The sequence below is a fragment of the Drosophila navojoa genome, chromosome 5, assembly GCF_054131105.1.
Source record: "Drosophila navojoa isolate 15081-1374.11 chromosome 5, UAZ_NAV_1.0, whole genome shotgun sequence".
Classification (NCBI taxonomy): domain Eukaryota; kingdom Metazoa; phylum Arthropoda; class Insecta; order Diptera; family Drosophilidae; genus Drosophila; species Drosophila navojoa.
The window spans coordinates 19,567,669-19,584,316 of NC_142893.1; the positions used below are offsets into that span (position 1 = coordinate 19,567,669).

General features: G+C 44.9%; 2 protein-coding genes across 3 annotated transcripts in view; one reads left to right on the forward strand and one right to left on the reverse strand.

Moving 5' to 3' along the window:
* The first annotated feature begins 99 nt into the window (after positions 1-99).
* On the forward strand, positions 100-3,140 carry LOC108654793 (5-taurinomethyluridine-[tRNA] synthase subunit MTO1, mitochondrial). The gene has a single exon (XM_018106336.3). The coding sequence runs from the start codon at positions 178-180 to the stop codon at positions 2,167-2,169; it is 1,992 nt and encodes a 663-aa protein (XP_017961825.1). The 5' UTR covers positions 100-177; the 3' UTR covers positions 2,170-3,140.
* The window catches only part of px (MAP7 domain-containing protein plexus), a 95,458-nt gene continuing 81,347 nt past the window's right edge, over positions 2,538-16,648 (reverse strand). The window contains exons 12-14 of one of the 2 annotated variants that reach the window (XM_018105571.3): positions 7,502-8,278; positions 5,706-7,439; positions 2,538-4,880 (exon numbers count right to left, since the gene is read on the reverse strand). In XM_018105571.3, the coding sequence (XP_017961060.1) occupies positions 4,813-4,880; positions 5,706-7,439; positions 7,502-8,278 (2,579 nt within the window). In that variant the 3' untranslated portion in view covers positions 2,538-4,812. Of the gene's footprint in view, positions 4,881-5,050; positions 7,440-7,501; positions 8,279-16,648 lie in introns of those variants that run through there. The other variant, XM_018105570.3, reaches the window with a different exon arrangement.

The window sequence follows — 16,648 nt, forward strand, 5'->3', positions numbered from 1 at the left end:
AATAAAGAAAAAGTATTTAGTTTTTTCTTAAAATGTTTTTATTTCATTATCGCGGTCCATTGAGCGATTAAAGCCCAAACGAATTGTTATCGAGTCAACTAAAAGAACTAGTTCGTTTCGATTACACAAGCAGCTCGTTCAAATATATCCAGCAATAGTGTGCTGTTGACGTTTATAATGCAGCAATTGCGTTATTATGTGGGTCGAGCGTTGGCTAGGAGCCGACTATACTCTACACAGCCACACGGAGATATTTACGATGTAGTTGTCATCGGAGGAGGTCATGCCGGCACAGAGGCGTGTGCAGCTGCAGCCCGCATGGGCGCCCGCACATTGTTGCTCACCCATAAACTAGACACCATTGGCGAGATGTCGTGTAATCCGTCCTTTGGAGGCATTGGCAAGGGACATCTAATGCGTGAAATTGACGCGCTGGATGGCGTCTGTGGCCGTTGCTGTGATCGCTCAGGTGTGCACTATAAGGTGTTGAACAAGCGCCGCGGACCCGCTGTGTGGGGACCGAGGGCCCAAATTGACCGCCAGCTATACAAACGAGCTGTTCAGCAGGAGTTGTTTAACATGCCAAATCTGCAGATCCGTGCTGCATCCGTAGATAATCTCCAAATCGAAGCAGATGAAAGCACGAGCAATGGCACACGTTGCAATGGCGTGCTTTTGGAGAATGGAGAGCTGGTGCGCAGCCATTCGGTGGTGCTTACAACGGGCACCTTCCTGCGCGCACACATCAACATCGGATTGGAAGTGAGACCGGCGGGACGTATCGGTGACCAGCCTGCCAAGGCGCTGGGCGAAGCTCTCAACAGACTGGGCTTTCGAATGGGACGCCTGAAGACAGGAACACCGCCAAGGATTGCCAAGAGTAGCGTTGACTTTTCACAGTTAGAGAGACACGATGCCGACGATCCACCCATGCCGTTCTCGTTTATGAATCGCGATGTTTGGCTGCCCGCCAAGGAGCAGATGCATTGTTATCTGACCTATACGACGCCACGTGTCAATGAGATTGTACGCGATAATTTGCACGTCAATCGGCACGTCACAGAGGAAATAACGGGGCCACGCTACTGCCCTTCGATCGAATCGAAGGTCTTGCGATTTGGTGCTAGGGTCCATCAAGTTTGGCTGGAGCCAGAGGGATTCGACAGCCCATTGATTTATCCACAGGGTATATCATGTACTTTGCCGCATCCCCAGCAAATCGAACTGGTACGTGCAATTAAGGGCCTAGAGAAAGCTGAGGTGGTGCAGCCGGGCTATGGCGTGGAGTACGACTTCATAGATCCCCGCGAACTATATCCGACGCTGGAAACGAAGCGGGTGACTGGACTCTTCTTCGCCGGCCAGTTGAATGGAACTACAGGATACGAAGAGGCTGCCGCCCAGGGAATCATAGCTGGTGCGAATGCGGCGGCTAAGAGTGTTCATCAAGATGGCCGGCAATTAAACATTAGCCGTACTGAAGGGTACATTGGCGTATTGATTGACGACCTCACCTCTCTGGGCACCAACGAACCGTACCGCATGTTCACCAGTCGAGCTGAATTCCGACTCTCTCTGCGACCAGATAACGCCGACATGCGTCTCACTCGGAAAGGCCACGAATTTGGGCTGGTCAGCGAGCAGCGCTACGAGCACTTCAAACAGACAGAGGATAGGCTTAAGCGCGGCATCGAGGCACTCAGGGGCTTGCAGAAGCACAGTAATTACTGGCGCCAAGCCCTAGGCCTGCCACAATCCAAGGCTTCCATACAAAAATCTGCCTTCGACATGCTTTCCGTGCCGTCGGAAAACATTTCAGTCAAACAACTCATCGAACTATGTCCCAATGAACTAAGCTGGTTGCGTGCAGACGACGAGTTGGCCACCAGGCTGAAGATCGAGGCGCTATACTCGTTCTTTGTGGATGAGCAACAGCGCGACGTCGAAGATGTTAGACGGGAGGAGCGCTTGTGTATACCTGGCGACATCGACTACTTCTCCAAATCATTGAGTCTCTCGAATGAAGAGCGTCAAAAACTGACGCTTATACAGCCACAAACAATTGCCGCAGCCAGTCGTATTCAAGGCGTTACGCCTTCGACAATACTGCGACTACTAAAATACGTTAAAAAGTCAGATGCCTTGCGAACTGTCCCCGAATATAGTTAAGAAGAGAACTATTTGAGTAGCCTTTGTTGAATATGTGAGATAATGTAAATATGTTTTGATAAGTCCTTTATATATAAGTACGATAGATTGGCCAAAGCTTTCCGCGAGAGATTGGCAGATGCTGGTATAAGTCAGAGTAAATATAAATATGTATATATTCCATTAAATATATACACTAAAAATCAAAAGAATACGACTTTGTGATAAAGAGTTAATTTATATCATTTTTCTATTTTAAAACTTGTTATAAAGCAACGTTGACTGGTTTTCCCAACTAAACAAAATGCGTTCTTCATCATAGTGGAGCTATGACAATTGGCAATAGAAGAGACCCATTCAAGGTTACAAGGTCATTTAAAACACTTCGGTTTAATCTCTTACGTACAGTTTATTCAATAAAATCATAAATGCCTTAAGTAAAGTTGCACAAGATTGTTTGTTATAATTTGTGGCATGTGTCCCACGACATCATTTGTAGTTACTGGATGTGTTGGTTGTTGGTTGATGCTTATTATTGCTCTAATCATGGCATCGACGTTTACGGTTAACGGCATTTGTTGCTCAAAATATGCTGCTCAATGATCTCTATTTGGATTTGTTGTTTGGTTAGCTTAAAAATTATGTTTTACACGTTTTCTTTTGTTTGCTTCATTTTTTTTTTGTTTTTTTTTTTTTTGGTATTTTTTATTTATTTTTTTGTTTTGTATTCTGTTTTACACACACAACGAAGATTGAGGGAGAAATACGTTTAATTTATGTATTTTGTTTAGGTTTGTATTTGAAACTATTATGCATTATTTATATTTCAATTGCTTTCGCATTTTGTGGATTAAGTTTACATATATTTTATGCGCACCAATTCATTATCCGTATTGTATTATCCATTATCCAAGAACTATTTTGATATTACTCACTAGCTTACAGCCTTCGATCAAATATTCCGATCTTAGGTTTCTGACAATTGTTCCTTTGGTAAAAACTCATTTTTTGGCTAATATGAGAACTGAAAAGTTTTACTCGAAGTGAAATCGAAGGGATCGAAAGTCTGTAAGCTAGTGTACTTAATAAAAATATATTCATTTTCAGTTTAACTGATATTTTTATACCCACATTTATGTAAGTTTTTTCTTTTATTTTTGTTTTTATGTTTTTGACAAGATTGTATCAATAAGAGAAAGAAAATATGGGATTTGCATATGTCTGGATGGGCATGGAAATATATTCGGAAAGAGTCTTGCGATCAATGCGACGATAATGAGTTATATTCAATTTATAGATATTAGCTCGATCCTTCGTACGCTATAATTTGTCGAGTTTTCGTTTTCGTTTTCTTTTTGTTTTCCATTTCTTTTCTTTTTTTAATATCACAGATTGCTCGAGATTTGTATGCTTAAAAAAATAAATGATTTTTAGGCAATCTCAAACATAAACTAAAACTGAAACCTAAATTAAATTAAATACAGTTATGTCTGAATTTTGTCTGGATATCAGATATTTGCTACTTAATATGTATGCATCGATTGGGTATATATAATAATGAAATATAATGGCAATGATACTTTTGGTACATAGTAATGAATGTGGTGTGGCTGGGTATCTTAAGGGTTTTGCTTAGCTCTGAATATTGGCTAAGTAATTACTTGGTTAGTCTGCATCTGTTTCAATTATATTATTATAAAATTTGCTTGTATAAAAACTGAAAATAGAAAATAGAAACTCCGCTTATAAGGGCCAAAAAGTTGCTCACATAATATGGTACAAAAATTCGAAAATTTCGAAAAATAATTTAAGCTTTTCGCAATTTTTGCTAATCCGTTCCAGATTACACGTTTTGATTTGTTTTATTTCTATTTTTATTTTTTGTTTTTTTGTTGTTACCTAAATTTCAGTTCCGTTTTATCCACCTTGTGTTTGTGTTCAATTTACATAATACACACGTTTTCATTATAATTTTTTGTTCTTTACGTTTTTTCGTACTCTCCAAAATCACAATTATTAGCAATTTAAGAATAAAATATAACTATTCAGTTTGAAAGTTCTGTTACTGTTTCTATTTTGTTCTGTATATATATAAATTTCTTACGAGCTTTTTAATCTAAAATTGTACAACTATCATTAAATCGCAAGGATTGTGTTCAAGAGTGTGAATTTCCATACATTCAGAGTTCTTTGAATTAGACAAAGTATTGTTTGTAATACAATTAATCATATGATTATTAAATTGAGTATCTCACAATATTTATATTTATATTTATATTTATATTTATATTTATATTTATATTTTTACAGTATTAACTTTACATTTCATGCAATTGTAGTTGACCTGGACACGAATTCGCACATTCAAATAGATCGAGTCTGTGGAATTGTGGCTAACTTTGGATTAACATTAGATTGTAACACCGAGAACAAACAAATATGTGATATCCGCTAAGAGGGCTTTACACACTAGTAGGTATGCATATTAATGTACGTTTATATGGCGGCGATATAGCCAATTGTCCAGCGTGAACCCTAAAGCTTTAGAAACTCATCGAGCATTCGCTTGCGCTGCTGGTGCAGCGCCCGTTCCGACAGGAGATACATCCCAATATCGCCAAAGTTTTTCATTAGTTAGTTGTTCGAGCTGCTGAAGAGCTGATGTCATAAGGCTGTTGCCTCCTCGGCAGTAGTGCTGCGACCCAGTGACTGCACCGAGCTCTTGTTGTCCTCTAGAATAAACAAACATAAATAATTATTATTATTTAAATTATGATATGGGGACTCTCAGAAATGGTTATACATACGCTCATGAAAGGTATTGTATTATTTGATCTGCAAAAACTCATAATAAATAAAGAATATAAATTCGATAATAGATTGAAATAAAAAGTGCAATCGATTTATAAACAAATGATTTATTTGGGCAATTCTAGAGCAAACATTTGACAATTAAATAAAAAGAAATCATATTAGATAATAATAATTGTAATCGTAATGTTAATAGTAGTATGCATTTAATATTGAACACGATCAACTATGATCGACCCTAGGCGATGAGGATGACGATGCAATACGTTACAAATTATTGTATACTCTCGTTTATAAATAAACATTTGGATTAACGGCTATGTTGAAGGTAGATGATGTTAACTAGTTTCGATCTCACGAACTACTCTACGTTCCCACTATTGGGTCTCTCTCTCTCTCTCTCTTTCTCTCTCTAACTTAGGCAATGGATCATCTCGATGTTTCGGCAATGGGCGTGGCACTCGTCGACACCTCGTCAGCGGCAGGCGTGGCCGTTGCTGCCGTCGCTGCTGCCGCTGCCGCAACATTCGTGCTGCTGCTGACCACCGGCGGCGAGTTGCTGCCGCTGGTGGTGGAGGTGACTGCGCTGCCACATGACGCCGCTGCCGCATCGTCCGGCGACAGCTTCGTCCGCTGCGGCACCGGCGGCGTTGGCGTCGCTTCAACCTGCTCTGACGGCTCCTGCTTCGCGGCAGGCGGCGTGCTGGCCGCCAGAATCTTGGGAGTGAGCTCCGCACTGCTATTACCTGGTGAGCCGCCGGTTGGCGCTCCAGTGGCTGTGGCGCCGCTCGAGTTGTTGTTGTTGTTGGTGGCGTTGGTGTTGGCGTTGCTGCTGCTGTTGTTGTCCGCGTTGGGTGGACTCGCGCTGCGGCGGGACGAGTTCTCCGGCGAGCTGTCCGGCAGCAGCGTTTTCTCCTGACTGGCGCTGGCGCTGGCGTTAGGCGTTGCCGGCTTCTTCTCGAGTGCCACCGGGGGCGTGGCACTCTGCAGTGGATCCTCCTTGCCGACCGTCAGCGAAGTGGGCTCCTTGCCGTCCGTGGGCCCGTTGGACTCGATGCCGTTCAGCTCATGCGCAGCCGAGGTGCTATTGCTGGCGCTCGACTGGGCCTGGTTGCTCGAGTTCGAGTTGGAGCCGGTCAGGTCGAGCGTCGTCGGCTCGTGCGTGAGCGGCGTCGGTGCCGCGCCTCCGCTCTTCTCCATCAGCTGCTGCGACTGCTGCTGGGCAGCGGCTGCCACAACGGCGGCAATGTGATGTCGCATGGCGTGGGGGCTGCTGGCGGCGCGCGAGCCTCCGTTGGGGGCCGAGCCTAGGGGTGGCGTGATCTTCGGCGACGTCGGATGCGCGGCGCCACCAAGCGGCTGCTGATGGGCGGCGACGGGAGTGAGGCCGCTGGCAGCCGCTGCGGCGTGCATGGCGGCCAGGTGCCCGTGGTGGTAGTAGTGGCTCATGGTCGGAATGTGCGAGCTGGGCGTGGACGTGGTTTGAGCCATGCTGCTGGTGGCCACCGTCAGGTTGAGGCTGCTGTGCGGCGACGCTGACGTGGCCACCGCGCTGCTGGCCACCACCCCGGGACTGGGCCCAGCCGACGAGCTGGCGACCGAGTGCGGCGGCAGCTGGTGCACCGCGTGGTGCGGCGAGTGGTGCGCATGGCTCAGATTGAGGCTGTGTGGATGCGGGCCCAGGCCGAGCGCCGCGGCTGCCGAGAAGCCCGGATGGGCGAGCCCAGCTGCACCTGGATGGGCAGCCAGGCCCATGGCCGCCTGCTGCAGGTGGTGCTGCAGGTTGGCGGGTCCGTGGCCCGGCAAAGTGGGCATGCCGGCCATGCCCAGATTGAGCCCCATCGGGCTCTGGCGCTGCGCATTGGCAGCCGCCGCGTGGTAGTGCGACATGCCAGCCAGGCCGTGCAGGCCGGCGGGCGGGCCGCGCAGGCCCAGATTGATGTGCGGCATCATGGAGCCGAGCAGGTTGCGGTTGAGCGGCGCGTACAGCTGGTTGGAGTAGTGATGCGTGGCGTTCAGCAGCTGCTGGCGCTCCCGCTCCCTGGCCTCGCGCTCCTCCTCGCGCATCTTGCGCTCGCGCGCCTCCTTCTCCTTCTGCTCCTTCTCGCGCTGCTCCTTTTCGCGCTGCTCCCGCTCCCGTTCACGCTGCTCCCGCTCCCGCTCGCGCTGCTCCTTCTCGCGCTGCTCACGCAGCTCTCGCTCCTTCTCGCGCTGCAATTCACGCTCTCGCTCCTCCTCGCGCGCCAGACGCGCCCGATGCTCCTCCTCCAGCTTAAGGCGGTCGTGCATTGCCGGCGACATGCCCAGCGCCGCGCCGGGCATCATCGAGTACAGATGCGAGTAGGGTGAGGCCATGGGGGGGTAGAGCGCCGCTGCGTGCGGATGCCCGTGATGGCCGCCGGCCGCACGAAACAGCTGATAGCGATGCTCCAAGTACAGCGGATCCGAGTAGGGCAGGCCAGCCGCCGGGTTCAGAAATGCTGCCACGAGAATATTCATTAGCTATACGATTTCATGGCTTGGATCTCCAATCTCTGCTTACCTGCTGGAGGAATGCCGGGCAGGCCGGCAAAGTGCGAGTAGGCCTCCAGGGGAAAGGCACCGGCCGGATGCATCAGTCGCTCATCCGATCTGTAGGGCTGGAATCCACTGCGTGCGAGCAGCTCCGGCTGCAGAGCTGCCTGCGGCGTATGGCTCAGCCGGGCCATTTTCTCTGGCGGCTGCGGCGAGGGCGGCGAACGCTTCTTGTTCGCCGCCACGCGATCCTCGGCGGACGGGACTCCGCCGCGTCCGGCCACCGAGTTGAGCGGCACAGGTACGGGTCCGGCGTTGGGCGGCATCGGTGGTGCCGCGGATGTGGCCACATTGCGCTCCCGGGCCACATTGACCGCCTCGTCCTCCTCCTTGATGTCCGCCTGCTTGGCCAGTGTGCGCAGCGCCGCGGCGAATGAGCCGCGCGCGTTGGCCGCTGAGGCCGCATTGATGGCGCCCGGCGGCACGCCCACGCCCGCCAGCTGCTGCTGCACTGCGGCGGCCACAGCCTGCTGATGCGCCTGATGCTGCTGCTGCTGCTGTTGTTGCTGTTGCTGTTGTTGCTGCTGCTGCTGCTGCTGTTGCTGCTGGGGCGACTGGGCGCTAATGTGGTTGGTGGGCAGGGCGTGGTTCAGCAGTGCACCGCTCGACGTCGGCGGCGCCGGACTATTCCCAACGGATGCGCCCGGCACGCTGCCCGCGTTCGGCGGTGTCTGCAGATGATGCGGCACGGGTATGTGCGGCGCCGGGCTGGTGGCCGGTCGCTTCTGTCCAGCCTTGGGCGGCACTGCAGGTACACATTAGAGGGGAAAAGATAAGAGGGAAAAGTTAGTGAAGTTCCATTGTAAGGCCTGCTTTAGACTAGTCAATATTGATTTAGTTAAGACTCCAGTTCAAGCCACAGAGTTTCGCTGTTTACTCGACCCGCCTGCCCCTCCCTTCCCATCCCCTCCCAAGAGAGGATTGCATGGAGCGCTTGTGCGAATAGCCTGTACTAATAACTGATTGATGTCGCTCGCCTGCACAGAGAGGGAGGCGCCACATGTGGACCCCATCCGGCTCGGCTCGATGCGGGCCCAGCGCAAGGACTTTTGGCCATTTGCTGTGACACCAAAATGCAAATGCCAAGGCCTGAAACTTGAATTTCGGACACGAGCACAGACAATTCCACATCCCCATCCCTCACCCGCACTCATTTCATTTACCACGTGCTTTCGTTCCTTTGAGCACCTCTCGCTCTGGGTGCAAATTGCACGCCCAACGAGTTTATCGATTCCAGTTTCTCGTTTCGTTTCGTTTCGTTCGGGCCAAATTGCTTTCAGATATGACAGCCACGCCCCGTTGCTCCGCCCCTTTCAGGTCAGCAGCAGCAGCTCAGGTGGCCAGACTGTCTCGACGCGCATTCCCAATGCCAAAATGGAATTTACCGAGCCTGACGACAACGAAAACCATTTGCCAACAGCGCTCTTTGTGGGGCACGGCAAGCGGATTAAAGGCTATCGCCGTCATCATCGTGCGGATGATGTTCCTTATCTGCACAATCTAGTTGTCTCTGCTGAATCTCGGTAATCCACATTGCCACATTGCCACACACAACTTATTGACAATGTCTCAAAACGGTCTGAGAATACCAGAAATTTGTGAATCGCAGCTAGAGCCAGCTCGAATCCTCTTGGAGAGATATCTGCTGTTGATTCTGCCCCATTGCGAACGTGTCTCATATATTTGCGCAGGCAGCGCGAATCGACGTCCGCCTAGCCACCCACTCGCAGAACTTTTCATTAAATGCACAAAATGCATTCAAGGATTTTTATGTGCGTGCCTCGCCAATGCAGTCGGGCGCAAAGCCTTCTGCCTGTTACCGGCTCCTGCTGGTGGCTGGTTGCCATTCGACGCGAGCCCAACAACGGCAGCAGTTGCCTAAGCTCCTGGCTGGATTGGTTGCCACACCACACCGACGAGGAGGAGCAGGAGCGGGAGCGGAAGCAGGGGGTGTGCTGCACGGGGCATGTGCTGCATGTGTATTTACCAAACTAAACCGAAATAATGCCCGAAACTGCAACAGCAACTACAACTACGCACTCTCGGCTACAACAATAAAATGCCAACGACTGCAAAAGCGACTGAGTCCCGATCCGTGCTCCTGTCCCTGGCCGTGCCAATACCCGTGCTTCTGCCCTGCCCTGCCCTGCTGCCCCTCCCCCGCCCACGGTTGAGGGGCTCACAAACCAAACAAAGGCGCCTCCGCCGCTGCCATCGTATTTTCCAGTTTGCCTAACTGCGTGTGGGTCGACCAGGGATCTGGGCTGTTGCTGCTGCTCCTGCTGCTGCATAGTGAAATCCTGCTCTGCTCTACTGTGTTGTGCTCTGCTCTTGGCGCTCTTGTTTGCCATGAAATGCCTGTTTGTTTGCATGGGTTTTGTGTACTTCAACATGGCCGACGCGACCCCTTCCCCTGCCCCTCTTCCTGGCCCCTTCACCCAACTTCAACTGTGGCAGCTGCCTTCGCTCTGCTTTTTGCATTCAGCGGCGATTTGCAAGCATCAGCGATATTTGCCGAATTTAATCAGAACACCAGCACGAGAGTGCCCCAGCTTGACGCGGTTCGACTCTCGCCTAGGCCTGTCTGCCCTTGCCCCGCCCCGACTCGCCTCACTGCGAATCTTTAATGCTGCAATCCTAGCCATTCCATCAATATTTTGCCAGCAATTTTTGTCAGTTGGCTCGAATTCCCTTGCTTTCTTTCTGCTCTTCTTCTTTGCTGTCATCAATTTTGAGTCGGGCTAAACTGTTTGCAACAGATTCGAGCCGCTTCCTCCACCCGGACGAAAGTCCACAGAATTTACAATTTGTTTTGCCCAACATGCAATCGTAGATGCATAAATGTAGCCCTAGTTACTGAAGATATATATAGATTATATAGTTTTGGGAAAGTAATCGTTGAAGAATAAAGGACAAAGAGTTCCTAATCTGTATAGTATTTTAATTACCACGATTAACTTCAAAAATTAATACCCATTTCTCTATTATTCTCTAATCATCATTATTATTATTATTATTATAATGATCACCATTATTATCATCAGTAATGTTAGGCTTCTGAGTTTATGTCGGTAATATTTTAAATAGTAGAATTTCATTTGATATTTCGTCATTTTGACATCATTATTAATATTCTTATTGCTATCATTGTCATTATCAGAATCCTAATAATAATTCAGTTAATAAACAGTGTAGGAGAGTATATTAACTCAATTATGATTATCATGATTAGTATAGAACAGATGATTAAAATCTTTTGATTTTTTTTTTAATAATTGCTTTTATGATTATTAAGTAAATACATATTATTATTATATTATATTATATATGTAAATTATTAGACAAATTTAATTTGATATTTATGTATTATTGATTATGATAATAGCAATAATAATATTAATAATATTTATCAATTACTATACATATACAGTATAAATTACTATATACGTATAATAATTGATAAATAATAATAATACATAGAAAAATACTTATATTTATAGCAATTATTAATATTGAGCTAAATATACAGTGTATTATATACATAAATAGTATTATCAGCTATTTAAAATATTTAGCTCACACAGAATGCTTATCCTATGCACCTCCGACCACCACGCATTCTGATATGCAACTAAAGACCAAAGACACCAAGCTTCCCTTTATATAGGAGCTGCTACCCCTCGAACTCATTCTTCGAGCCAGTGAGATCAAACACTCGAGCTCAAGATGAGCTCGATTTGATCACTGAGAGAAGAAAAGAGCGTATACACATCTCTTTCAAGCATTCACAACTACAGCTGCACACGATTAATACTCTAACTGCTCATATTCAGCTTCTGCTATTTCTCTTCTATATGAGTGAATTACTTTCCTGATAACTGTTCGATCGCATGTGAGATGCTCAAGGACGTACGACAGTCAAAGAGAAGAATAAGCAGACATACAAACGTACATGCTCGTCCAATTATCAGAACAGTCCATGGCTCCAGAATTTGTATTTGGAATACTAAGCTTTATTTTATTATTATTATTATTATTTTGATATATTATATAATTCAAATATAGTAATTTCAGCTAAAACATTTCATCTGTATTAATATTTAAAAAATATGCATTAAATTATTTGTTTTAAAATTTTATGCAACGATTAAAACTCTTCAGATTATTTAAACATTTTTAATTAAAAAGCCAATTAATATAAATATCAAGTCTTTACTAGAAAATTAGCGCTGCATATTACAATTTAAATTTATAATATTGCATCTCTATAAATATAGAGAAATATACACAGTCGCTCAATATTCAACTAATAAAAACTAGAAAAATACTTCTAAAAAGTTTTAAAAACTCCAATTTATTTCGTATTATAATATTTGATTTTAAATTTATAAAATCAATGAATATTATTAATTTTTATGGACACAGACATTTCAATTCACTAAAAAATGTCGACTTGAAAAATGTTTAACTAGTTCTTGTGTGTAAATATCTAAAATATTTATCTCAGTTTTGCACTTTCGTGCAGCAAAGTTTCATCTTTCGGTCAGCTTTTTTTGTTGTTGTTGTTGGAGTTGTTGTTGTATTGGTTGGCTTATTGACTCCCTAAATGGTTGTCGGTTAATTTGTGCATGCAAATGCAATTTGCGCAAAGTCAATTAAATGGAATCCCCTTGCCACATAAAACAAATCATAACTGCCTATAAATAAATGTTGAATAAATTAGGCACACTCAATTCGGTGAGTGTTGTTGTTGTTGTAGCTACTGTTGTTGCTGTTGCTGTTGTTGTTGTTGTGATTGCATTTGGTTCAGTACTGCAAAATTGGTTTTCTCGCTCGGGTAAATTAAAATGTCACCACTCGAATGGCCAAAATGTAAGCACCAACCAACCAGACAACCGACTAACCAACCAACCAACCAACAGACGGACAGACAGACACAGAGACAGACGGACAGACAGAGGAGCGATTCACATTTACACAAACCACATAAACATTGCGCTGCAGTCTGCCTCTTGACCCACCCGCACACATTTAAATGGTAGTTACCAGCATTGAATTCCTTTGTGCCAACGAATGGAACTGGAAATGAGAGTGGGAGTGGGAATAGGGAAGGGGAGTGGGAGTGTGGGAATAGGGAATGGGAATGTGGCAGTCGCCGGTTGCATGCGATTATTCCACCACAACTAATTACAGTGGCAAACGGCGAGGCACTGGCACTCCGTGTCGCAGCCTGCTCCTGCTCCGGCTCCGGCTCCTGCGCCTGTGGCCAGGACATGTTTAGGTCAGCCGCAGCACATACACAAGCCCTCCAATCGAGCGGAGCATGAATAATTTATTTAATAAATACATTCACAATTAAATCAATTGCGAATACATATGTGAGACAGAGCCAGGGCAGTCCAGCAGCAGCTGTCCTGGTGTCATGTGGGCATGTGGCATGGCAGGGCATGGCACATGAGGCAGGAGGCAAGTGGCAAGTGGCATGCGGCAAGTGGCAAATGGGCAGCCATAGCAAATTATCGTGCGCCTGCCTGAGCCAAGCAAACGCAGAACGATGTCGACTCAGATATATGGAATAAGCTGGTATAAGCTTAAACGGGGAAAGGTTTACGGAAGAGCTTATAAGGAAGGGATCATATATGTATATACATATAACTATATGCATACATATATTTAATTACTGACTTATATAGGCTAAGATCATTACCATTAATTCCATATATGAACAAGTAAGAAGACTCTAGTCGAGACTGCTCGACTAGGAGATACCCTGAACCCTCCAAGCTGATATTCTTATCATTCTGCACTTCTTTTATGCACGCACACATACATACACATGCATCCACCCTCACGTGCCTGTGCTCTGCTAACTGCGCAGTAAGCAGCGACTGCGCTTGGGCTGCGCTGCAGTGTGGGCAATAGTATGAGAATTTATTTGATGAATAACTTTTTTTGTAGACATGCAATCTTAATGAAATTTTCAGAGCGTAATCATATGGTCAAAATGTGTGTACATTCTAAAGCACAAGTCTCTAGTACTTGAAATACGTTTTTTACGAATTGGGGGCGAAGGGGGCGTGGTATCCAAAATCTGTTGATTACAAAATGTTTGTATTTATCATATATATATACACAGTAAATCTGAAGTCTCTATGTTTATTAGTACTCCGATGAGGCTCAAAAAACAAAATCAATTTTTCGATTATTCTCGATAAAAAAGTTATCGGATGAGTTATCGAAAAAATAAAGCAAACTCGTACTGCGTATGGTATACACGAGTATGCACAAAAAATTTCAGCTCTCTAGCTCTTATATCTTCTGAGATCTCGGCGTTCATACGGACGGACGGACGGACGGACGGACGGACGGACGGACGGACGGACGGACGGACGGACGGACGGACGGACGGACAGACGGACAGGGCTATATCGACTCAGCTCGTCGTGCTGATCAAGAATATATATACTTTATGGGGTCTGCGATGATTCCTTCTGCCTGTTACATACTTTTACACAAAAACATTATACCCTGATTTCCCATTTTCAATGGGTTCAGGGTATAAAAATATGAATATAAGGTAGAGACCAATATATAATTGAATACATAAAAATATTTAATTCATTAGATGTTTGTCATTCAAAAAGGATACTATAAAGTTGACAACTAAACTTTTGGATCTTGATATGAATATAAATTAAAAAAATTTATTTTAATAAAAAAAAAAAATTAAATAAAAAATATGGGAAAACCAATATTCCTATTTAACTTTAGTGATATGATAAGACACGAATAAAAGTAGAAAAATGTGTCAATAATATAATAAGCTGAATGAGAAATTTGATAGTAAAAAAAAATTAAAAAATAAATAAAAATTAAATAACACAAAAAAAATAGGGAAATCAATATATCCATTTCACTTTCGTTATATGATAATGTAGGGAATAATTTAAAAGATTAAACAAGTCGCAAATAAAAGCAGAAAAATGTGTCAACAATATAATAAACTGAATGAGAAATTTGATAGTAATTCATTAGGATAGCTCCAAAGTTGTTAAAATGGCTGAGAAATTACAATTCTGATCAGATTTGTTGGATAAGATCAGCTTTTCAATTTGTTATTGCTTAATAAATAGACAATTCACCGAGTTATCTATAATTTATAATAATAATGCATGACTCATAGCGTAAATGCTTCTCACAGTTTATTTAGCATACTTATAAGGGCGCAGCCTTACAAGAAATTAATTGAATATTAACTCATTACTTCTACAGCTAAGAGACTCCAACTAGGCGGGCAGTAACAAGCTAAACTATAGCATAGATGCATAATCAAAACACATTCCATATTTATGTGCTTATAATCAGCTCTTAAGAGGGAGAGAGAGTGAGTAAGAGTAGAGCAAAGGGAATGGACATGAGCAACCTGGGAAGAGACTCTAAATTAATTATAAATTCAGCTATGGTTGTGCCTCTCTCTGTGTGTGTGTGTGTACATATCTATGTGTGTGTGCGTGCAGTGAGGTCCTGCGGCAGTTGCTGCAGTGTAACCAATGAACGAACCGTCAACTGCTTCAAACTGGCTGTGACTGCGGTTTCATATGCAATTATTTGCCAACGCCGACGTCGACGTCGGCGTCGGTACCGACGTCCGCTTCGACTCTAGTGGCGACCACGTCGACAGCAGCTGCCGCTTTTGGATAGGCACAAGGCACCACACGATTCCCCTGGCCGGGGCAACAGTAGACAGCAGCAAACGCCCTCCGGCCACGTCTGCGTCTCGAGCTCCGTGCAACAGCCCAGCGAACTTGGCCGAGCACCCGAGTTTGGTTAGTTTGCAGCTCATGCATTAATTATTGCTGGGCTGTTGCGGTCAACAATGGTCACATGGCCACGGCATGGTCCGGCATGGTCACTGCTGCAATCGAACGGGCGCTGGCTGCCGGCCAGCAAGGCGCTCGCCGGGCCACGGCTTGGGCCGCTTTTCCCGTCCAAAGCCCCGCCATCAATGGCGGCTGACATGGGTGCGGAAGCAGCAGCACTCACGCCTGCATTTAACTAACTAAAATTGCCAAAATTTCACATGTGCACACGCACACCTACACACACACACACACGCGCACACTCGTGCAGCAGTGTTCAATATATGCAGGCCAAACGAAACTGTTAACCAAACAAAACAACAATAAATATGCATAATAATTTCGTACATTAAATCTTGCTATTGCGGTTTTTGGCCAACACGCCCAGAGGAAGCAGAAACTGAACCCTTTACGCAGCATACCGTTTCATGTTCCAGTTCCCGTCCCCTGCCCCTTCCCCTTGCCGTTGCCTGGCAGCAACGAAATACACACGCAGCCGCTGCATATCATTTTCAGCACACAGCGAGCGGGCGGCACCTGTTCGCAGTTTGAGCACCTGGCAAACATTGAAGCCTGCGAGCCGCGCTGAGCACCTGCTCAATTGCTGGCCATTTGCTCTCTGCTCATTATTTAATTCCCATTAAAATAACTATGAAGTCAACAAATGCACAACTGAAGTGAAATATTGATGATAATTTTATTTTATTTTTTTTTCTGCACTTGTTAGATGAGAGTTGCCTAAATAGCTCTACTGTCAGTCATTTGGCATGACAAGTGTATGCACCTTATTTTCAAGAGATTTTCCAACTATATATATTGAACTGTGATGCTCTTCATAGTAATTAAGCAATATAAATATTTTAATTTGTCAATTATTTTAGAGTTCAATGCTAGAGGCAAGCTCCAAGTGAGAGCTTTACAAATCTAGAAGCGATTGTAAATAACAGCCATTATACTAAAATATAAATCTGGTTATAACGATCGTTCTGGCGATTATTGTGATGAAAATTCTTCTCTACATATTAACTTATATGAGCAAGCTTATATTGTCATAGCGTCTTCCGGGTATACGGAAGTACTCTTCAGTATAACCTGATTTTACTGTATATTTTCTTGTTATCCGAAGTGAAATATAAGTGAAGGAACAAATCATTCAAATAATTCATTGCTTAGTTCTCAATTTTAATACATTTTATTAAGTATTGTCCTCAGAACTCTTACTATCCCTTTCTCCCTCTCTCTATCTCTACCTCTTT